Source organism: Bos javanicus, chromosome 16, assembly GCF_032452875.1.
Source record: "Bos javanicus breed banteng chromosome 16, ARS-OSU_banteng_1.0, whole genome shotgun sequence".
Lineage (NCBI taxonomy): Eukaryota > Metazoa > Chordata > Mammalia > Artiodactyla > Bovidae > Bos > Bos javanicus.
This window is the reverse complement of record NC_083883.1, coordinates 76,338,540-76,362,405: the sequence shown is the minus strand read 5'-3', so window position 1 is coordinate 76,362,405 and position 23,866 is coordinate 76,338,540. Positions and strand designations below refer to the sequence as shown.

Here is a 23,866-nt window from a genome sequence, read left to right as displayed (position 1 = left end):
ACATGGAACAACAGACTGGTTCCAAATAGGAAAAGGAGTACGTCAAGGCTGTATATTGTCACCCTGCTTATTTAACTTCTATGCAGAGTACCTCATGAGAAACGCTGGGCTGGAAGAAGCACAAGCTGGAATCAAGATTGCCGGGAGAAATACCAATAACCTCAGATATGCACATGACACCACCCTTATGGCAGAAAGTGAAGAGGAACTAAAAAGCCTCTTGATGAAAGTGAAAGAGGAGAGTGAAAAAGTTGGCTTAAAGCTCAACATTCAGAAAACTGAGATCATGGCATCTGGTCCCATCACTTCATGGGAAATAGATGGGGAAAAAATGGAAACAGCAACAGACTTTATTTTGGGGGGCTCCAAAATCACTGCAGATGGTGACTGCAGCCATGAAATTAAAAGATGCTTGCTCCTTGAAAGTAAACTTATGACAAACTTAGACAGCCTATTAAAAAGAAGAGATATCACTTTGCTAACAGAGGTCCATATAGTCAAAGCTATGGTTTTTCCTACAGTCACGTACAGATGTGAGAGTTGGACCGTAAAGAAGGCTGAACACCAAAGAATCAATGCTTTTGAACTGTGGTGCTGGAGAAGACTCTTCAGAGCCCCTTGGACATCAAGGAGATCAAAGCAGTCAAGTCCTAAAGAAAATCAACCCTGACTAGTTATTGAAAGAAATGATGCTGAAGCTGAAGCTCCAATACTTTGGCCACCTAATGGGACGAGCCAACTCACTGGAAAGATTGAAGGCAAAACGAGAATAGTGCATCAGAGGAGGAGCTGGTTAGATAGTATCACTCAGTGTGTCAACTACAAATCGGCACTTGCCAAGAACATTTGCCAGCAACTGAGCAACAAGGGCATTTTCCATCTGCCTCTGCAGAGACTGAGCCCTCTGTTGCTGCACCTGCAGACCTTCAACTCTCCCTCAGGGGAATTCAGGGTGGAGAGTGAGGCACCCTGTGCTCCAGGAAACTGGGGGAACATTTCTTCTGGTAGCTAGATATTTTCAGGAACTGATTTCATGATTCCAATCCTTGCATTTCTTCATGGCTAGAAAATCACTAAATCCCTTCATGGTGACATCAGCTCCTCGTGACTAGCAGAAAACCTTTTGTAAAGTAAGAGTTCCATTTCATTGAACTCCCCCTTCACCAAAATCATACACTGACCTTCTCCCACTGCCTCTTCGGAGCAGTCTCTCAGAGCTATCTGAGGTACTGTCTCCTGGGCTGAAGTTTTCATTTTGCCCCAAATAAAATTTAACTCAGCTCTCATGTTGTGTATCTTTTTAGTCGATGGACACGAATCTGAGCCAACTCTGGCAGATAGTGAAGGACAGGGGAGCCTGGCATACTGCAGTCCATGGGTTTGCAAAGAGAAGAGGATAGGACTTAGTGACTGAACACCACCAACAACAACAACAAAAAGAGGGGAAAGCCTCTTCCGAGAGCATTTACAGGCCCCTTCATACTGCTACCCCACCTCTGAAAAACAAAATGTAAATAAACCAATTTAGGAGGAAAAGGATATCTAACACTGTTTTATGTACTGACATCCCCAGACACCTCCCTCCATGGTACCGCCATTCCTAAAGCTTACAGGAGAGCTACTACAGAGCTCAAAATCTGGTCTACAAACAAACATACTCTCCATTCTCTCCTCATTTTCTTGCTGGCAGTTTGACAAAGTCTTTGGGAAATTTGGAGGAACCACTAGTGTTTAAGCTCCTACTTCACTCAAAGCCTGACTCTGAAGTTCTGTGCCTCTCAGAACCTTAGGAAGTTGACAGTCAATACTCTCCCTTTGAACTCTCACTAAAATGATCTCTTCAAGGCTAAGTGTTAAACAGTGGACCCACTTCAGAGGTCAGCTCGCCATTCCTGATTCAGGAAAGTTTCCTGTATAGACATTCCTTTCATTCCTTTCAGAGACAAATCCAGCTTTGCTCCCAGTACCTAACATTATTAAAATCAAAATTTCTCAGAATTTTTCCAGCATTTGGTAAATCCTCACTAGGGGAGAAACAGCAGTAATATGTTAGAAGCACTTGACAGCAACATCCATTTATTTCATTCAGTATTTAATGCGTATTTGTTAAGCACTTAGTATCAGTCTAGAACTGCCTCAACACTGGAGATACAGCAAGAAAACAATCTCTGCCCCATGGCGCTTGTTCAGAAAAATAGGGAACAAGGCTCAAAAACCTTTCAAATGTAGCATCCCTTGAGTCAAATCAAAATAAGTTAAGAAATCTATGTAAAACTCTTCATTTATATTAAGAATGACTTCATGAACCCCAGAAATATCACTGACCGAAACAAAATTCCAGCAAAGCCCAATTCTTGGATCTAATATAGCACTTGTAACTAGGAAACCAAACAGTAGTCATTTTTTCTCCTTTTAAATTTTCTCATGAGAAAAGAACTTACTTCTAAGACTAGAAATAGGTTGGAAGTGTTTTTCAATTTTATTCAGCTATAACTGACATATAACATTATATACTGATAGCTGCAGAGAACAATGAATAGATGTGTTTTCTTAAGTGCCAACACTGAGCCACAAAACATTTCTGTTGTATCACTGTTTTACAACTATAAGAAATAACAAAGACGACAATTACCCTTCATTGAGTTTCCTATTCCCTGTCTCCTTAATTATACCTCCTTTAATTGTCATCATGGAGTATCTGAATTTTATAACCCAAGATACTAAGGTGTTCATTTTATACATCACCTTCACAATTAGTATCTTGTATGTTCTCCCAAGAATCCAAACATGTGTTGATCTTGGAGGAAGCAGAAATTCCAAAGTTTGCTGAGCCCAGAAAATCTTTAATACAAACTGTTTAAAATATATACAAAGTTCTATAATTACAGAAGATACATTTGAGGTTTACATGAAGAGCTTTCTTTCCTTACCATCCTCTCATACATTAACCTTATGTGATACAGGTTTTTTTCCACCATCCTGTGAACAAAAGAGTAGTTGATATACAGGTTGGATTTAAAAAAAAAGATTTTTTTTTTTTTACCTGATTCCAAATGTAATAAAGGGTCAATGCAGAAAACTAAAAAATACACAAAAATGAAATATACAGAAGCCTATCAACTGTTAATTTTGATTTATTTTCAAGTAACCTCTTTTTAAAAGTGTGTCAATATACTATTTTAATAAAAGGAATGCCAAAAAGCACACACTGATTTGAAGTTTGCTTTTTCAACTTATTAATATGTCATAGTTTCTCTTTTTGTACACTTCTTGCTGTACAAAATTTCATTTCAAAAAGTCTTATACTTCTGCCAAATATTTAAGAGTTTATATTTTCTCCAAAAGTATACATCTTTGTTTACAACTCTGATGATTTCCTTGGGGTAAATATCAATAACCTCAGATATGCAGATGACACCACCCTTATGGAAGAAAGTGAAGAGGAACTAAAAAGCCTCTTAATGAAAGTAAAAGAGGAGAGTGAAAAGTTGACTTAAAGCTCAACATTCAGAAAATGAAGATCATAGCATCTGATCCCATCACTTCATGGGAAATAGATGGGGAAACAGTGGAAACAGTATCAGACTTTATTTTGGGGGGCTCCAAAATCACTGCAGATGGTGACTGCAGCCATGAAATTAAAAGACACTTACTCCTTGGAAGGAAAGTTATGACCAACCTAGATAGCATATTCAAAAGCAGAGACATTACCAAAAAAGGTCTGTCTAGTCAAGGCTATGGTTTTTCCTGTGGTCATGTATGGATGTGAGAGTTGGACTGTGAAGAAAGCTGAGTGCCGAAGAATTGATGCTTTTGAACTGTGGTGTTGGAGAAGACTCTTGAGAGTCCCTTGGACTACAAGGAGATCCAACCAGTCCATTCTGAAGGAGATCAGCCCTGGGTGTTCTTTGGAAGGAATGATGCTAAAGCTGAAACTCCAGTCCTTTGGCCACCTCATGCGAAGAGTTGACTCATTGGAAAAGTGCCAGGAGCCAGCGTGAGGAACTCCGCCCGTGGCAAAGGTCATGAGGAAGAAGGCTCGGCATATGCAAAGACAGGATCAAGCCTCAGGAGTCCCCCTGGATATTCTTGAGCATCTACCCCCAAAACCAGAGTCTGCCTACTTTACTGCTTTGTGCTCTAACCTCTGACTTTACGGGGGGCTGTCCCCCACCACCATCTCGTTCTCTCTGAAAAGGAGTTAACCTACAGCTCCAGTTAATAAAGTTCCTGGGCATAACAGGAGTGTTTAAATCCAAACCCCTCAGATGGCTCTCTAACTTGCCTGACAAGTTTACCCGGACTCCTACAGCTATGCATACGATTGTTTACAGTCTCCCAGCTGGGAGAGGCACGGGAAGCTTAAGATATTCAAATAGCTTAGAGCCTCTCGGAGAGTTAGAAACTGTCAGAATGAAACTAGTAGATTTCATTGATGAGCCAATGCTTGCTGCCAAGTTTCCACATCCCCTGTATGGTATCTTTGAATGTGTATTAATTAATATAGTTGGTGTGTAGAAAAAATAAGTAGTGGCCTTGGTGTTAGTAACTTTAGACCCTTAAGGTAATAAATTCTTTCCTTTGTTGTAAACCCACTGCACCTCTGCCCTATAGGAATGCAACTTTATCTAACATCTTCAGAGGATGGCGCCAAACTTTAAAATAATTACTCGTAGAGAAAATAAGTCTTATGGTTGACAAACCTTTGTCAAAGTCATAAAATGTTAATAGGCCTTCCGGCCAGAAGATGATGTAAATCACCTAAACTATTTGTATATGATACCCTGGTTTCAATAAAGATCAAAGACTGCTGACTTTGCATGATTTCACATCCCCTATTATCCTCTATGTGCAACTTAGGGTATAAAAGCCCCTGTTGAAAATAAAGCTACGGGCCTAGCTCACCGAAGCTTGGTCTCCCCATGTCATTCTTTCTTTCACATTCTGGCTGAATACCCATCTGGAGTGCAGAGGTCCTTTGCGACCACTTATTTGCCTGGGCTTCTAAGACCCACTCGAGAAGGTGTCTAAGGTGCGGCACTTTCCACTATTCCAGAGGGCACCTGCGGCCTCGGTGGTCAGAGCTAACCTGATGTCACAGGTTATATTGATTTTCCGCGTAAACCAAGTTATTTAGCCTCTTTTCTCCACTGAATTTTCCTGCTGAGCTATCCTCATTCTATGACTCTTTATATGTTTGATTAATATTTAATTAAAGCTATTGTATCCAGTTCGCCGAAGCCATCTCCCCTTCAAATTCCCTGGATCAGCCGGGGCTGGACCCCGGCAGAAAAGACTCTGATGCTGGGAGGGATTGGGGGCAGGCGGAGAAGGGGACGACAGAGGATGAGATGGCTGGATGGCATCACTGACTCGATGGACGTGAGTTTGAGTGAACTCCAGGAGTTGGTGATGGACAGGGAGGCCTGGCGTGCTACGATTCATGAGGTCGCAAAGAGTCGGACACGACTGAGCGACTGAACTGAACTGAAACTCTAAATGGACCTAGTGGTTTCAAAGTCATGTCCATTTAAATTTTTAAACCAAGCAAAAGTGATGTTAAAAACTAAAAGTTTGAGGGTACTGGTTCCCCCAGCCCGCAATGTTTACACATTGGTTGACATTTTTATTCTTTACCAACTATTACCAAGAAAATGTCAACTCCTTTGTCTGCTGTTTAATAACGGTCACATTACTTTTCTTTCCTATTACTAGTCATACAGGTTTACTCACAACTCTACAAATAAATTTTACTCATTCTTCATTTTCCAGCATTGAGAGATTGGTTCATCAGAAAAGTTGTCACTCATTAATTCCTACCCATTCCAACTCTAACGACATTCATTGCTTCCAGAAATATGGCGCTTAAGGCACCCTTTATCCTTGGTTTTTTCATGCATGTGTATTTCATCTTCAATAAAACATTTAGTTAATTCAAAAGCAAGGCCATAGAGTTGAGGCCTCATATGCTAACGGCCTGGTGTTATTTAATAATTTACCTTCCCAGGGTCCTCTCCTGGGAATTACAGGGGAGACTAATCAACTTTTGGCAAGCTGCAGTCCATGGGGTAGCAAAGGATCAGACATGACTGAGCAACTGAACTGAACTGACTTTAGCAGTTGGGAGAGCAATGGCCAAACCTTTTGTGATTTTGATATCTATCAGGCCAGGAGAAACTTTCAGTAGCAGACGTTCAGCCATGGAAATCTCAATTATTGTCCCAAAGTATGACTGATGTCGACTAAAAAAAGATGTACAACTTAAGAGTCGTGAGTTAAGTTTTATTTGGGGCAACATGAGGACTGCAGCCTGGAAGGCAGCACCTCAGCTCTGAGAGACTGCTCCAAAGCGGCAGTGGGGGAAAGTCAATATATAAAGTTTTGGTGAAGGGGGAGCTCAATGCCATGAAGCAGTTATTTTACAAAAGTTATTTGTTAGTCATGAGGATCTGATGTCACCATGAAGGGATTCAGTGTTTCTCTAGCCACGAGGAGATGCAAGGATTGAGATCATAGAACCTGTTCCTAAAAACATTCAACTACCTAAAGACCTGTCCCACCAGATTCCCTGGAGAACAGAGAGCCTCACTCCACCCTGAACTGCCTCAGGGGTTGCTGAAGGTCAACAGTTCTAGGAGCATGGGTTTCAATCTCCCTAGAGGCAGGTGGCAAATGCCTTTGCTGTTCAGTCGTCAGCAGGGCTCTTGGTAAGTGCCGATTTATAGTTGACACTGACACATGCCAAAGTCTGAGCAAGGGCAGAGGTGTCCTGACACTCTGGATCCCAGGGTCAAACTGGAGTCTTGAGGGGGTGTCTGCTCCCCTTGCCCGAGCTCTAGGGTTCTATTTTTAGGTCTCTGTCCTTTATTCTTTAATCCAGCCTTCCGGAAAACGGACACCGATGACAACGCTACTGCGAGTTTCCGCTCCACCTTTCCTGCACAGGGCGTTAACAGTCCCTTTAACAAAGCTAGGCCCGGGGAAACCAGCTATTTCCCGCAAGCCGCAGCAGCTTCCGGGTAGGTCCGCAAGAGGGCGGAGCTAGAGGCAGTCAGGGGGCGGAGCTAGAGGCTGTCAGGGTCCCCCGGACGCGCGGCACTCCCCGCTCATGGGCGGGGCCTGCAGGCCTGTGGGAGGGGGGCCGCCTGCCCATCGGCCCCGCCCCCTTCTCCGGAGTCACTTCCGCCCTGGGTGCGCCGCGGGGCTCTGGGTGCGCCGCGGGCTTAGGCTGCCCGCGCCGCCGGTGCGTCCGGGTCCTGTATCGCGGGGAGCTGGACTCAGCAAGGTCTCTGCGGAGCAGTCTTGGGTGTCCCGCTGGTCTCCCCGAAAATGAGGGCGTCTTGCACCCCGCTGAAGGCGCCGCTCCGCCGCCCCGAAAGACTGGCTTCTTCTGGGCGCTTCGCCTGGGTGCTTCTGCTGGCGCCGCTGCTCCTGCTGCCCACGTCCTCCGGTAGTGTGTGCGCCCTGGCCGGGGAGGGGGACTGGAGCGGGCCCGGGGAGCGTGGGGGCCGGCCGGCTGGACGCTGCTTGGGAGCCTTCGTGGCTCGGGCCGCAGGCGCGGGGCCGGGTCCCCCCGCGATCGTCAGGGGTTGGGGTGGAAGGTGTACCGAGGGGTGGGTGGGGTGGGCACCACGGAGACGGCTTTCCTTGGTGGTGTGGCTGGCGGGTTTAGCTGGGGCCGGGTTGGGACCCCCGCCGAAGCTTCCAGAGTGGTTCTGGGACTGATCCAGTCGGTAAGGCGAGAGCCGACGTGCAGGGTGGTGACGGTGTCCGGGGTTGTTGCTAGGCTGCTGCTGTGTCTCCTGGGAGAGTTGGCCCTGTGTTTTTTTTCCGGGGCGGGGTGATGCCTGGTGCCCCGCGGAGCTTGTCTAGGATTAGGGGAGTCCGGGCCAGGTGTGCCCAGGTATGTGCTTTGAGGAAGTGGCCAGTCCAGCTGGGCTGAATGCGGAACAGGAAAGCTTCCTGCCTTTAAAGTGGGGGCCTGCGGAGCCCATGTGGTGCCCGTTGTCTATGCTGAGAGCAGGCCCTGGCTAGGGTTAGAAGGTTTGCAAGGGGAAAAGGGCGCTTTTTGTAATTCAGGTTAACAGGCAACTTGGTACCCAGTTAATATAGGTAGCAAGGAAAGAGAGCTTTTCAGGCATGAGGGAGCTAAGAGAGTGATCAGTAGCTCCAGATGGTACAGGCAGGTTAACTCTCAATTACTGAGGGACAGAGAATGAGGCTGAATTTACCTAGAAGGAGGCTGACTATTTGCTTGAACCTGGTAGATGTTTTGTTTGTTTGTTTGTTTGTTTTTTTAAGGTCTAGAAATGAGTAGAATGTGAGATAAAATGGATAGGTATCGATGTTAAAGCCTCAGTTTTGAGGAAGCAAAGGAAGGTTAAAAATAGGTTGTGTAGACAGAAAAGGGGAGTCTTCGGTTTCACTGAAGTTCTGGTTTTGGTTAGAGACGGTGATTATCCAAAGGTACCATCTGGGCAGGGATGTGGGCCTATGCTAGACTCAGAGAGTTATTTTTATAACTTTGGCAAGCAAGTAGGGAGTGTTTACACAACTTTTGTAAGTGTACGGAAGTGGGCAGTTCTCTTGACCCATAGTAGAGACTATTTCACCTTTCTTGAAACTCATCTGGAAAACTGGAGAATTTTCTGAATGCAGCCTCTCGAATTATATAATGGCACCTGTTAAAGTATAGCATTGTGTGTGTGTACTCAGTGTTCTCCAGCTCTTTTGCGACCCCATGGACTATAACTCAATCAGGCAAAGCATAGCACTGCAGCCTGATAATGTTTACATTGTAAATTCTCTAGGAAAAATTGAGTCAAGATACGATTTTTTTGATGCTGGCAGCGTTTGAAAATCCTTATAGGAAAAAGAATTCAGTATTCTGAGAAAGAGAGGAAATTTGATTTATAAAACAAATACGATATCGGACTCAGTCATCACAGTGTATGAACCTTATAATCCACTGATTTCCGAAGCAAACGTTCTAAACTGCGTATTGTTGAAAGCATGTTTTTCATGATGCATGTTATTGGGAAGAGATACTTGAAGTTAGTTGAATGGTTTAAAAAAACCAATTGACATTTGTTTTTCCATACACTGTATGTGAGAGTCATATCAGAAATTCTCCCTTCTTTTTATGCTTTCAGGATAGTTACTGAAATTGAATGCATAAAGCAAAGAACACATATAATTTAATCATATGCACGGTCACTTGAGTTCTTCCTTGGTGCTTCCAGGATATTCTTGAATGATGATGTGTGTTTTTATCTAAAATGGAATTAAATAACATTTCTAGCTCATATTCTTTTCTGTTATAAAAAATAGAATGTGTGCCTCAGTATTCAGTAAATTTAATGTTAATATCTGTGACTTTTTGATTTTGGTTTGTTATGGGCAGTTAATTGAAGAAGATTCATGTATCATGATCAGCAAAGTAGAAATGTTGAAAACATTTGATAAATGTTGAAACAATTTACTTGACATGATATAAGACATGTTATAAGTGAAATGTTGGACGAGTATTGAGAGAGAAGTTTAGAATTTAGAATATGATGGAAAAGAATTTAGAGGGAAAGTGAATATAGAATATGAGGGAAAGAAGGGTGATATTTCACTTGTTTGGTATTCTCTCAATCTGAAGTTAGACCTAGATCCAGGGAGTAAGGAAGTAAATGTTCCTCAGGGATCAAAATAGGTGTGTCTCTTGTTTTCCTTGTAAGCGAGGCCTCTGCTTTCCTTTAGCCCTTTAGGACTTGATGTGTCTCCATCACGTTATTTTATATAATTTTTCTAACAGACCTGTTAGGTTGTCAAGTGCCCAGGTACTTAAAAGGAAGAGGACTTGCTGAAATAGAAATGACATTATTCTAGGGAGAAAAAATTTTCCCCCAACATTCCCCGCAAAAACCCCAGAAGTAAAAAACTCTAAAAGCATATCAGGATAGTAGCTTTACGTCAGGGTATATTGGATAAACAACCCAGCTACCTTAGGGAGCTTCTGAAGGATTGATCTGTGAAGGAAAATGAAATTATATTTAATATCCAGGAGAGCACTTTTTTTTTCATGTAATGCTATCCAAATATTGTATTTTGATATTTATAGTGTCTCTATATATCACTTAAAAAATGTTCAGTTCACTAATAGAAAACAAATGAAGTATTTTGAAATACTTTGGTCCCTATTTATTTTGATTTATTAATCCCTCAATGCGTATTTTGTATTCACCTCTTACCACAGCATATCTTGAGTTACAACTGAGTATACAGTTTAGTAGAAAAAGAAGGCATCTGATTCCTGCCCTCTGGGCCCGTGTCTTCTGAGAGAAAACAGCCTGATATGTTTGTGTTTCAAACTCTGGGAGAATAATCTGAGCATAGTGCTATAGGAGACTTCTTAGAAGAGAGGTGAGTTTTGAGATGATGAATTTAGAAAGAAGTGGGGAAGGATACGGACCTATAAACATATTTACATTTCAGAACCAGGCACATTGATGCTGTCTCTTCCATTTACTGCTGAATTAAAATTCATCTTATTCTCCAACAGGCCAGAAGCTCATAGGTTATTTAAAGTAGGCAAGGCATGTATAAAATCTTGCTAAGAACTTTTCCGTTTGTCCTGTACTACCTGTCTGTTGCCAGGCCACAGTCCCTGTCTGGTGAATAAGACAAAACGATTTATTTTCATGCTCTTATTCTCTCTATTCCTAGATGCCTGTGATGATCCACCAAGATTTGTCTCTATGAAGCCCCAGGGTACCCTTAAACCCAGTTATAGTCCTGGGGAGCAGATTCTGCATGAATGTCGTCTGGGTTTCCAGCCAATAACTCCTGGTCAAGTCCTGGCTCTCGTTTGTCAGGATAATAATACATGGTCGTCTCTCCAGGAGGGCTGTAAAAGTAAGTAAAATCTTTTTTTAATTCAATAAACTTTTTATTGCTCTAGAGATTTTCACACATTTTAGAGTACGTATTTTACTACTGAAATGATCGTTTTCTCATGTGAACGTAGGTTTTTAGATAGCCATGCATTCAGGCTTTGAAAAATCTCCAGGGAATTGTTTTCGTCACAATTGGTTGCCTGGGTAATTAAGAATCTTATGTGGCATTATAATAGTTAAAGCAAGAAAATAATAATAAAAGTAATAATATTTCCATGAGTTCAAACAAGCCATATAGAATTTTGAATTTGATTCAGATCTATTTTGAAATGGGTATAAAACAAGTTTGATCTTTTGCTTTTAGGAAGACGGTGTCCTACCCTAGCTGATCCCACAAATGGCCAAGTTATCCTTGTAAATGGAAGTACTGAGTTTGGCTCAGAGGTTCACTATGTTTGTAATAATGGGTAAGTAGGCTGCTCCTTAGAGGAAATAAGGTTATGTATGACTAAGTCCATTTTCATTTTGCCTCTCTTAAGCATTGCCGTCAGAGAAGGCAGTGGCAACCCACTCCAGTACTCTTGCCTGGAAAATCTCATGGACGGAGGAGCCTGGTAGGCTACAGTCCATGGGGTCACTAAGAGTCAGATATGACTGAAGCGACTTAGCATGCATGCATGCATTGGAGAAGGAAATGGCAACCCACTCCAGTGTTCTTGCCTGGAGAATCCCAGGGACAGAGGAGCCTAGTGGGCTGCCGTCTATGGGGTCGCACAGAGTCGGACATGACTGAAGCGCCTTGGCAGCAGCAGTAGTAGCAGCAAGCATTGCTGTAAAGTTGATTTCATTTTGCTTTATATGTAAGTCATACTGTAGCCAAATAACCTTGGGCTTTTTATGAAGATTGAAAAGATGAATAACTAATAGAAATTTAAATTGAAGGAAAGTGAAATAGTATAAAATTTAGTATACAGGTGACTACAGGTAACATTGCTCAGTCGTGTCCGGCTCTTTGCGACCCCATGGACTGTAGCCTACCAGGCTTCTCTGTCCATGGGATTTTCCAGGCAATAGTACTGGAGTGGGTTGCCATTTCCTGCTCCAGGGGATCTTCCTGACCCAGGGATCGAACCCGGGTCTCCTGCATTGTAGACAGATGCTTTACCGTCTGAGCCACCAGGGAAGTCCACAAAATTTAGTATGTGTATTAAACATTGAAAAATCACGGTGACTGTATCCTTGACAACACAGTGCACTGTCTTTGTCAATAAAATGTCCAAATCTGGGATTTGAAATAGGGTTTATGAAACTGGGAAGTGGAATAGCCAACTATAGTTGTTCTTATATCGAAGTAATCTGTAAGATGTTACCAGACCAAAGCTGACCTGGCTAGCTTAGACAGTAATCTTCATCAGGATCTTTTAGTTGGAAAACCTTATTGTTGAAACTACTACAAAGGAGTGAAGCATCTCAAAGAGGTACCGAGTGTTTGATAACAGCCTTTGTTCTACAGGGCTCTCTTAATAGTATATATTAAGCATACTGAGCCTTTTTTAAAAATGTGAATTTAAAGGATAAATGTGATATCTCTGGAAATGCAACTGGTTTTTTATTATTGTCTATGTCTCCTGGTACTTTACTGAGTTTATTCAGTCAGTTCAGTTGCTCTGTCGTGTCTGACTCTTTGCGACCCCATGAATCGTAGCACGCCAGGCCTCCCTGTCCATCACCAACTCCCGGAGTTCACTCAAACTCATGTCCATCGAGTCGGTGATGCCATCCAGCCATCTCATCCTCTGTCATCCCCTTCTCCTCCTGCCCCCAATCCCTCCCAGCATCAGGGTCTTTTCCAGTGAGTCAGCTCTTCGCATGAGGTGGCCAAAGTATTGGAGTTTCAGCTGTAGCATCATTCCTTCCAAAGAAATCCCAGGGCTGATCTTTAGATGGACTGGTTGGACCTCCTTGCAGTCCAAGGGACTCGCAAGAGTCTTCTCCAACACCACAGTTCAAAAGCATCAATTGTCCAGCACTCGGCTTTCTTCACAGTCCAACTCTCACATCCATACATGACCACTAGAAAAACCATAGCCTTCACTAGACGGACCTTTGTTGGCAAAGTAATATCTCTGCTTTTGAATATGCTATCTAGGTTGGTCATAACTTTCCTTCCAAGGAGTTAAGTGTCTTTTAATTTCATGGCTGCAGTCACCATCTGCAGTGATTTTGGAGCCCAAAAAAACAAAGTCTGATCCTGTTTCCCCATCTGTTTCCCATGAAGTGATGGGACCAGATGCCATGATCTTCGTTTTCTGAATGTTGAGCTTTAAGCCAACTTTTTCACTCTCCACTTTCACTTTCATCAAGAGGCTTTTTAGTTCCTCTTCACTTTCTGCCATAAGGGTGGTGTCATGTGCATATCTGAGGTTATTGATATTTCTCCCGGCAGTCTTGATTCCAGCTTGTGCTTCGTCCAGCCCGGCGTTTCTCTTGATATACTCTGCATATAAGTTAAATAAGCAGGGTGACAATATATAGCCTTGATATACTCCTTTTCCTATTTGGAACCAGTCTGTTGTTCCATGTCCAGTTCTAACTGTTGCTTCCTGACCTGCATACAGGTTTCTCAAGAGGCAGGTCAGGTGGTCTGGTATTCCCATCTCTTTCAGAATTTTCCACAGTTTATTGTGATCCACACAGTCAGAGGCTTTGGCATAGTCAATAAAGCAGAAATAGATGTTTTTCTGGAACTCTCTTGCTTTTTCCGTGAACCAGCGGATGTTGGCAACTTGATCTCTGATTCCTCTGCCTTTTCTAAAACCAGCTTGAACATCTGGAAGTTCACGGTTCACATATTGCTGAAGCCTGGCTTGGAGAATTTTGAGCATTACTTTACTAGCGTGTGAGATGAGTGCAATTGTGCGGTAGTTTGAGCATTCTTTGGCGTTGCCTTTCTTTGGGATTGGAATGAAAACTGACCTTTTCCAGTCCTGTGGCCACTGCTGAGTTTTCCAAATTTGCTGGCATATTGAGTGCAGCACTTGCACAGCATCATCTTTCAGGATTTGAAATAGCTCAACTGGAATTCCATCACCTCCACTAGCTTTGTTCATAGTGATGCTTTCTAAGGCCCACTTGACTTCACATTCCAGGATGTCTGGCTCTAGGTGAGTGATCACACCATTTTGATTATCTGGGTTGTGAAGTTCTTTTTTGTACAGTTCTTCTGTGTATTCTTGCCACCTCTTCTGAATATCCTCTGCTTCTGTTAGGTCCATACCATTTCTGTCCTTTATCGAGCCCAATAAACTCAATAATAAACTGAGTTTATTAGTTCCCACATTTGTATTTTTGTTTCTGTGTGTGTGTGTGTGTGTAATCTTTAGGGTTTTCTATGTAGTAGAAATGTATATATATATATTGTTTCTTGCTGAATTTCTCTAGCTAGAGCGTCCAGTACCATGCTGAATAAAGTGCTAACAGTAGCTGTCCCTGCCTGTTCTGATCAAATTCTGTCAAGTTCTTTTCTGCCTCAGTTGAGGTGATCATGTGCTTTTTTTCTCTTTCATTCTTTTGATGTGGTTATTACAATGATTGACTTTTTTGTGTGTTGAGCCATCCCTTGCATTCTCAGGATAACTCTCACTTGCTCATGATGTTTAATCCTTTTAAGATGCTGTTGAGTTGTTTACTAGTATTGTGTTGAGGTTAATTGCATCAGTGTTTTTAAAGGCTGTTGATCTAACTTTCATTGTGTCTTTGTCAAATTTTGCTCTCATGGTAACGTTCATCTCATAGAATGAGCTCAGAAGACTTCCCTTCGCTTTAGTGTTTTGAAAAAGTTTGGGAAAGATTGGTGTTACTTCTTTAAATGTTTGTTAGATTCACTAGTGAAACCATCAGATCCAGAATTTTTTTTTTTATTGAGAGATTTTTGGTTACTGATTCTGTCTCCTTACTGCTGCTCCTGCTGCTAAGTCGCTTCAGTTGTGTCTAAGTCTGTGCAACTCCATAGATGGCAGCCCACCAGGCTCCTCTGTCCCTGAGATTCTCCAGGCAAGAATACTGGAGTGGGTTGCCATTTCCTTCTCCAATGCATGCATGCATGCTAAGTCGCTTCAGTCATATCTGACTCTGTGCAACCCTGTGGACAGCAGCCCACCAGGCTCCTCTGCCCACGGAATTCTCCAGGCAAGAATACTGGAGTGGGTTGCCATTTCCTTCTCCCATCTGCTTACTAGTTAAGGTTTATTCAGCTTATCTGTTTGGGTGATTAAGTCGTGGTAGGTTTTGTGTTTCTAGGAGTTTGTCTGTTTTATCTAGTGCTTCCATTTGTGGCATAAAATTGTTCATGACACTCATAGTATTTTTTATTTCTGTCAAATCAGTAGTGGTGTTACTACTTTTATTTCTGACTTAGTAATTTGAGTCTAATCACTTTTAGTCTATTAAAAGGTTTTTCAGCTCTTGCAGTTTTTGAAGAACCTACTTTTGGTTTCTTTGATTTTTCTCTATTGTTTTGCTCTTTTTTTGTTTGTTTATCTCTGTTCTAATATGGCAACTAAACCATAATAAATGTTTATTATTTACTTCCTTCTGCTAGCCTTGGATTTATTTCTTTTTCTGGTTCGTTAACTTGTAAACTTAGTTTGAACTTTCAGAGGTACCATTTCTTAATGTAAACATTTATAGGTATAAATTTCCCCTTTGGCACTAAATCCCATAAGTTTTGATATGTTATATTTTCATTCCCATTTGTCAAGGTATGTTTTAATCACTCTGATTTCTGCTTTGAACCATTGGTTGATTTAAAACATACTGTTTAACTTTCACAGTTTCATGAATTTTCAGTTTTCCTTTTGGTAATGATTTTTAACTTCTTCCTAGTGTGGTCAAAGAATATACTTTGTGTAATATCTACCTTTTAAAATCTATTACTTTAATTTGTAGCATAAAATAAACATAGTATTATTTGTTAAATAATTAATTATGTTTGAATAACATTGTTTCCTTATTTATAGCCTAGCATATTGTCTATCCTGGAGAATGCCCCATGTGCTGCTGGAAAGACTGTAGAGTCTGTTTTTGTTGGCTCGAGTGCTTCGTATGTCTCTGAGATCTGGTGGTTTTCTTATTAAGGTCCTCTGTTTATCTCCTGTGTAGTCGTTCTGTCCATTATTAGGTATTACAGTCTCCAGCTAATATTGGAGAAATGCTTATTATGTAGGAATGTTTTTTTGCCCCTTCAGTTCTGTCATTTCTTGCTTCATATATTTTGATGGCAGGTCATTAGGTGCATAAATGTTTATAACTGTTAGGTCTTCTTGCAGTATTGAACCCTTGTTAATATAAAATTTCCTTCTTTGTCTCTTGTAGCCTTTTTTTTTTTAATTTAAAGTCTGTTTTGTCAGATTTTAGTGTACCTACTCAACTGTGTTACGGTTACTAATATCTTTTTCCAGGCTCTCATTTTCACTCCATTTATGTCTTCTGTTGTCAAGCGAGTCTCTTGCAGACAGGATTTGGTTGGAGCAAGGAGGGACCTATTGCCATTATTGTGCTGTTTGGTTTCTGTATACTTTGTAGCTTTTCGCCTAGTCCTTCATTTCCTGCATTACTGTCTTTTTGTGTAGTTGATTTTTGTAGTGAAATGTTTAAATTCCTGTCTCATTTCCTTTTACGTATATATCCTATGGCTGTAGTGTTTGTTGTTAGCCTTGGAAATTACATTTAATACTGTACATGGAAATTCCCTGGTAGCCCAGGGGTTGGGACTCTTCACCCCCACTTCAGGGGGCACAGGCTCGATCCCTGATTGGGGAGCTAAGATCCAAGCTGTGAGTCCAATAAGATTCGCAGCGTGACCAAAACAAAAAAACACTGTATAGTTACAACACTCCAGGTTGAGTTTATACCAACTTAAATTCGATAAATTACAAAATCAGTCCTTTACCACCCCATACCCACCCTTTTTGGTTGTTGATAATCATACTGCTGTCTACACAGTTAATTGTAATGCTAACTTCTACTTTAATAATCTATTTATTTTATAATTTAGTCTTTTAAATCACATAGAAAACAAAATTTGTAGTTGCAAACCACTGTTTCAGTAATGCTAGCTTTTATAATTGGCTTTTATATTTACCTTTGCTGAGTTTCTATGTTTTTTTAATGCTTAAGACTTTGAGACCTTTCATTCCCTTTTCAGTACTCCCTTCACATTTCTTCTTGAGTGTATAGTGGTCACAAACTTCTTAAGTTGTTAATTCTGGGAATGTCTTAAATTGTCCCTCATTTTTGATGCTCAGTTTTGCTGGATAGAGGGGTTTTGGTTGAGTTGGTTTTTTTTAATTGTATCAATAACTTGCTTCTGAACTCTGAATTTCTAATGACAAATCTGCTGATGATCTTATTTACGATGCTTGACATGTGATGTTTCTCTCCTCTCTTGCAGTTTTCAGTATTCTTTGTCTTTGTTTTTGAAAGTTTTATTATGGCTTTATGCAGGTCTCCTTGTATTCATCTTAGGATTTTGAGCTTTTGACATATTCATATTCATGTCTTTTATGGAATTTGGGGAGTTCTCAGCTGTTATTTCTATAAGAATTCTCTCTGTCCCTTTTCTGAGAGCCCCATAGTTGGGGGTCCCACAGATTCCTTAGGCTGTATCCATTTTTCTTCAATCTTTTTTCTTTCTCAGAGTCAGTAATTTCTGTTACCCTATATCAGTTCTATTAATTCTTTTTTCTCAAATACGCCTTCAATTTTTCTAGTGACTTTTTCTTTTCCATTAATGTAAGTTTCAACTCAAGAATTTACTTTTGGGTTCTCTTTAGTTTTCTGTCTCTAATAGATATTTCCACTGGGTTCACTGTTCTCTAGACTTTCTATATTTCTTCCTTTAGTTCTTTGTCCATCTTAACGGCTGTTATTTATTTCTTCCCAGTTTCGCTGAGGCTCCAGGTCCACAGGGCCAAAGTAGGGGGCCGCCCTGTGGGGCAGAGATGAGCCGGTGAAGAGGCTGTATTTGCCTGGCCTTCTTGGGGCGCAGGTTGTTGGTCCGGCCTTGCTTCCTGTGGCAGGTGACAGCGTGTGTGCACAGCGCTTGCGGAGATTGTTTTCTCACAGTCGTACTTCCGGGAAAAGCTGGCAGAGGAAAGGTTTGATGATGCCACCCCACGTGTGGATTCTTTCTGGATATTATAGTCTGAGAGAGCTTGGCCCCCTCAGCTGTCTGTCTGCAAAAGTCAAACTCTGTTGGTGAGGCAGGATGCCCCGTGTCTTTGATTTTGACTTTATAACTTTCTTCATGGTGACACTCGCCTTGACCTCAGGAGTGATGGTCTTGTCCATCAGGGTCTTCACAAAGATCTGCATCTGTGGGTCTACTGTCTGGCTGCTTTGTGGACAAAAAGTGGGGTGGCAGAACCAGCACCCACCTGTTTCCAGAGAGAGTGACTTCACAAGACACCCCCTTTAAGGTCTTTGTTTAATTGATCTGTCATAAGGTCTCCTTCAGAAAAAAAGCTCTTTTCATTTATCTTTCCATTATATGAGCCATAGATTCTTTTTCTGTTTCTTTGTATGCCTTGTGACTTTTTGTGGAATCGATATATGAAATCTAACAATGTGGTAACTCTGAAAAATCAGATTTGCCCCTCTTTTGTTTTGATTTTGTTTTTGATTATTGTGTGGCATCTCAGTGCCGATTCAGGTCTTTTCTGAGCCTTTCTCTGGGCGTGCACAGTCGCTTTCTAATTTTTTTTTTTTTCCCGCATGGCAATTATTTTGGAATATCCTAGTATTTAATGTCCAGCTTCTGCTAGTGGCTTCCCTGATAGCTCAGCTGGTAAAGAATCCACCTGCAATGCAGGAAACCCTGGTTCAGTTCCTGGGTTGGGAAGATCTGCTGGAGAAGGGATAGGCTACCCACTCCAGTATTCTTGGGCTTCCCTTGTGGCTCAGCTGGTAAAGAATCTGCCTGCAGTGTGGGAGACCTGGGTTGGAAGATCCCCTGGAGAAGGGAAAGTGTACCTACTCCAGTGTTCAGGCCTGGAGAATTCCATGGACTGTATAGTCCATGGGGTTGCAAAGAGTAGGACATGACTGAGTCACTTTCACTCACACTTCTGCTAATGGGGGGAAAAAAAGTGAAGGAGGCAGCAAGGGGTGCTGGTTTTCGAATCTCTTGGAAATCATTTGGCCAGTGTTGAAGGAGCTTGGAAAAGCTGGCAGAGGTGTGAGACAGTGGCTGCCCGTCTCTTTTTTGCTCCTCTGGGAGTAGAAGCAGCAGTGATAAGAGCGAAATTCCCTGCTCCTTGGAGGGCAGGCCCCTTTTTGCCCACCCTAGCTCCCGCAGGCTACTTACAAGCTGCTCCAGCTGCGTGTGCACAGAGGGCTGCTGAGATCGGGGGTGGGGAGCTGCCGCTGTGCTGAAAGCTGATTGACCGAAATTAAGTTAACTTACCTGTCCAAGTCTTCTCCAAATTGCAAGTCATGAAGAGATTCTAGATTTCCAAAACAGTGGAAATCAGGCAGATTCTATCAGTGAACCTGTCGTCAAGGTGGGGAGACAGATTCCTGTTGCCACCTGTCTTGCCATCATCCCAGAGTCCTTTACTTAACGTGTCATAATGTAGAGTCAGTGCGTTAACCCTTGGGGAAAAGTCATCTGGAAGTGGGCACAGGCAGATACACTGGGTATTTTTTAACTTGATCAAGTGAAAATAGTGGGAGATCCGGTGAATAGATAGAAAGAGGCTGCTAGGTACCAGGAGACTCAAGGAAGTTGTAGACTTCTTGAGAAACACTATATAGAGAGGTGTCAAAACAAAATAGTAAATGAAAAGCACCAAGTAGATCATTTTCATGATCTTTACCATGAGAGTCCAGGAGAAGAGTGTAGTATGAATTTAAACGATCAGAGAAGATTTCATTGAGTAGTGTTGCTAAACCACTTTACTACTAGAAAGATATAGGCATACCTTGGAGATAACCGCAGGTTCACTTCCAGGCCACTGCAGTAAAGCAGATCAAATGAGTTTTTACATGTGTTTGTTTACACTACATTATAGTCTGTTAATTGTGCAGTAGCATTATGTATGAAAAAATGTATGTTCCTTAATTTCAGAATACTATGTTACCAAAAAGTGCTAACCATAATCTGAGCCCCAGAGAGTCATAGTAGTAACAAGAAAGACACTAATCATAGGTCACCATAACAAATATAATAATAGTAGTAAAGTTTGAAATCTGTGAGATTTACCAAATGTGACACAGAGACATGAAGTGAGCAAACACTGTTGGAAAATTAACACAAGTAGATTTTTCGGTGCAGGGTTGCCACACATCTTCAGTTTGTTAAAAACTCAATAAAGTGAACAGCAGTGAAATGAGGTATGCCTATATATTGAGTATTAATACTCTAAAGACTATTAATAAGAACTAAAACTTACCTAGTACTCACTGTGCCAGATGCTGATTCACACAATCCTTAAAACAGTCTCATGAGATACGTACTATTGTCTCCCTTTTCATATATGAGGAAACTGAAGATGTGAACTTTAATGGACTTTGCCAAGCCCAGGTAACAGGTTGATCTTGGGGCTGGAACTTGAACCCAGGCAGGCATCTGTGCACACCCCACTAGAGCAGCTTCTGAGTAGCCTGTGGGGGCCAGGGTGGGCGAAACCCAAGCTCTAGGGCCTCATCTGTCTGTCCAGTTCTTACGGAGTAGAAAGGTGTGAAAAAAAGCGTAGACGTGAATGTGTGATACATTTGCCAGATATGGCAAAGATGCCAGACAGCATGACAGAGCAATTTAGACATTTTGCTGTGGGCCAATGTGATTTCATTCAGATGCAGAGACTTTTATTTGATTAAGTTGCAGATTTAGTGAGCATTTCCATTATATTTTGTTTAAGGAACTTCTCTCTCCAGTTACTCTAGTGCAGAAAAACAGCCATGTAAAATTGTTTTCATTATTATGTTCACCTTGTAACTACTAAAGAACATAGTAACTTTTCCTTTCTCATTTAGTTATTACTTACTGGGGACAAGTATTTCTTATTGTGAAGTTTCTGGAACTGGTGTGAACTGGAGTGATAATCCTCCAACATGTGAAAGTAAGTATGTTGTCGGAATGTAGAGCAGCAATTCTCAAACTTTTGGCCTCAGGACTCCCTTATACTTTCAAATTAACATAGACACCTGTGAGCTTTTGCTTATATAGGTTATGTCTACTGTCATAACAACAATGTGTATAGACATAACCCATATAATGTTATGGGTTATGCTGTGTCAGTTCTATTATATTGAATTAATCCTGAAAATTTTTCAAAATAATTATTTATTAATTCATTTTTAAGAAGAATAAATGTGTACCTATTAGTATATAACACATATTTAATGAAAAAAAATCTAAAATAATGGTTTTGTTTTACATTTTTGCAAATTTCTTCAATGTTTGGCTTTAAGGAAAACATCAGGATTTAGTCCCTTGAGAAATCACACAATTTATAGCCTCTGGAAAATTTCACAATACACTTGTAAGGATGAAAGTGAAAATGACAGTAATAATTGGTATTAATGGGAAGAACTGACTTAGCAAACAGATACATTTACAAATTATGAAGCATTTCTCAACTAGCACTGAGTTCTGTTTTTAGTCAGGATTATATTATATCTTTAAATTGTCAGCATCTCTTATGATGAGAACAAAACTTAGTTTGGCCTTACAGGTAAATGTATGTATCTCATGTAGATATTTCATGACTTTAAGAAAATGAGTTTTATTCTAGAAATTCATTTGTAGATTAATAGCTTGAGTTTAGGATAATATATTTTCTCATAAAAAGCTTCTTCTAAATGGATAGTGGATTCACAACTAGCATATAGCAATCATATGGTAATGAATTTATTGAAGGCAATTCATAGGACTTTACTAATCCTGTTTAATCCTTTACCCTTCCCTTTAGCCTTTCATGTTCTCTCTTTTTTTTTTTCTTTTTAAGAGATTTTGTGTCAACCACCTCCAGAAATTCAAAATGGAAAATACACCAATAGCCACAAGGATGTATTTGAATACAATGAAGTAGTAACTTATAGTTGTGATCCTTCAAATGGACCAGATGAATATTCACTTGTTGGAGAGAGCAAGCTTACTTGTATTGGAAATGGTGAATGGAGTAGTCAACCCCCTCAGTGTAAAGGTAATAATATTTCTATTTATTTCCTTCTTAATTTGTAAGTACTGTAGAAACTGTGTAAATAGTTTTACCTATAAGTAAAAGCAGTCATATATGCTGGAGTCTCCTGTTAAGTTGGTTTCTAATTTGATTTAATATCAGTCAAACTAGATAAAAACTAGTTGTGGAGTTTCCAGCCTCTCACCCGGCAGGCTCTTGGCGTTCCAGCTGATACATGGCTAACTGCTGTGCGTCTGCATGAGTTAGGACTGTTTTCCATGAAAGCATCAAAATTCAACACACTTTCTTAGGTGTTGTCTTGTATTACAAGAAGTATGACAATGTGGCTGCAGGAAATGGTAGTATAAATTGTAAGAGATGTAAATTGTCTCATAGGTATGATTGATAAATGCTTGGGAAAATCTTTTTTGTAAAGAATATTTGAGGTGTTAGAGCTTGATCAAAAAGCAGGGAGACACTGGAGGGATTTTTCCTCTTGAAAGAAAGGATCCACTGAATAATAGCAAAATATTTTCTCAAGTGAAGAGAGACTATTCTTATTACCATATTCTAGACAATAAGAAAATTTTTACAAATCATGAAGAATTGAAATCATTTGGAGTACATTATCTGATCAAAAATGGGGTGAATGTATAAATCAAAACATAATCTAGTATATCCCCAAATATTTGAAAATTATGCAAGGCACTTAAAATTAATAAATCAAAGACAAAATAACAAAGGAAATCAGAATTTCTTTAAGCATAGTAAAAATAAGCTACAAAATATCAGAACCTGTTGGGTACAACAGAAACATTGCTTCAAAGGATGTTTAAAGCGTGAAGTTACTTATATTGGAAAATGAGAAAGGTCTCAAATCAATAACCTGAACTTCCACATTAAGAAACTGAAAAAGAGCAAATAAAACAAAAATAGGAAATAATGAAGACAGAGAAAAAGCAATGAAATTGAAAAGAGAAATAATATAGAGACAGTCAAGAAATCAACACCTGCTTCTTGTAGAAGATCAGTAGAATTGATAAACCTGTATGCAGTTTGACGGAAAACAGAAGATACAGATTACCAGTATCACAAGTGAAAAAGATGTCAAGAAATATACTGTAGACATTTAAATGACAATAAAGGAATAAAACAAACAACTTTATGCCTGTAAATATAACAGGTTAAACCTTTCTCTCATGAAGATTTTGTCTTTTGTTATTATGGTATATCACGTGGACTGATTTGCTTATGTTGAACCATCTTTGTACAGAAAGAAATTTTGTCAAATGAATCAACGTCCATTCATGATAAAAACTCACCATGTTGAGTACAGCAAGAACATATCTCAACATAATAAAGGTCATTTACAACAAGCCCACAAACAACATAATACTCAAAGGTAAAAAGCTGAAAGCCTTCCTGAAATTCAGGAACAAGACAAGGATGCCCACTCACCATTTCTATTCAACATAGTATTGGAAGTCCCAGCCACAGCAGTCAGAAAAGAAAAAGAAATAAATTTATCCAAAATAGGAAGTAATAAGTAAAACTGTCACTATTTACAGATGACATCATACTCTATATAGAGAATGCTAAAGTCTTCATAAAAGCTCTAGTTCAGTCACTCGGTTATGTTCAACTCTTAGCAACCCCAAGGACTGCAGCATGCCAGTCTTCCCTGTCCGTCACCATCTCCTGGAGCTTGCTCAAGCTCATGTCCATCAAGTTCGTGATGCCTTCCAACCATCTCATCCTCTGTCATCCCCTTCTCCTCCTGCCTTCAGTCTTGCCCAGCAT

At 40.6% G+C, this 23,866-nt stretch overlaps 1 protein-coding gene across 22 annotated transcripts in view; it reads left to right on the top strand.

The window, feature by feature from the left end:
- Positions 1-7,165: 7,165 nt before the first annotated feature.
- The window catches only part of LOC133228184 (membrane cofactor protein), a 39,124-nt gene continuing 22,423 nt past the window's right edge, over positions 7,166-23,866 (top strand). For 17 of the 22 annotated variants that reach the window (XM_061383661.1, XM_061383652.1, XM_061383650.1 and 14 more), the window contains exons 1-5: positions 7,166-7,450; positions 10,714-10,902; positions 11,248-11,350; positions 20,919-21,004; positions 21,893-22,090. In XM_061383661.1, the coding sequence (XP_061239645.1) occupies positions 7,330-7,450; positions 10,714-10,902; positions 11,248-11,350; positions 20,919-21,004; positions 21,893-22,090 (697 nt within the window). In that variant the 5' untranslated portion in view covers positions 7,166-7,329. Of the gene's footprint in view, positions 7,451-7,667; positions 9,701-10,713; positions 10,903-11,247; positions 11,351-20,918; positions 21,005-21,892; positions 22,091-23,866 lie in introns of those variants that run through there. The other 5 variants (XM_061383663.1, XM_061383662.1, XM_061383658.1 and 2 more) reach the window with 2 other exon arrangements.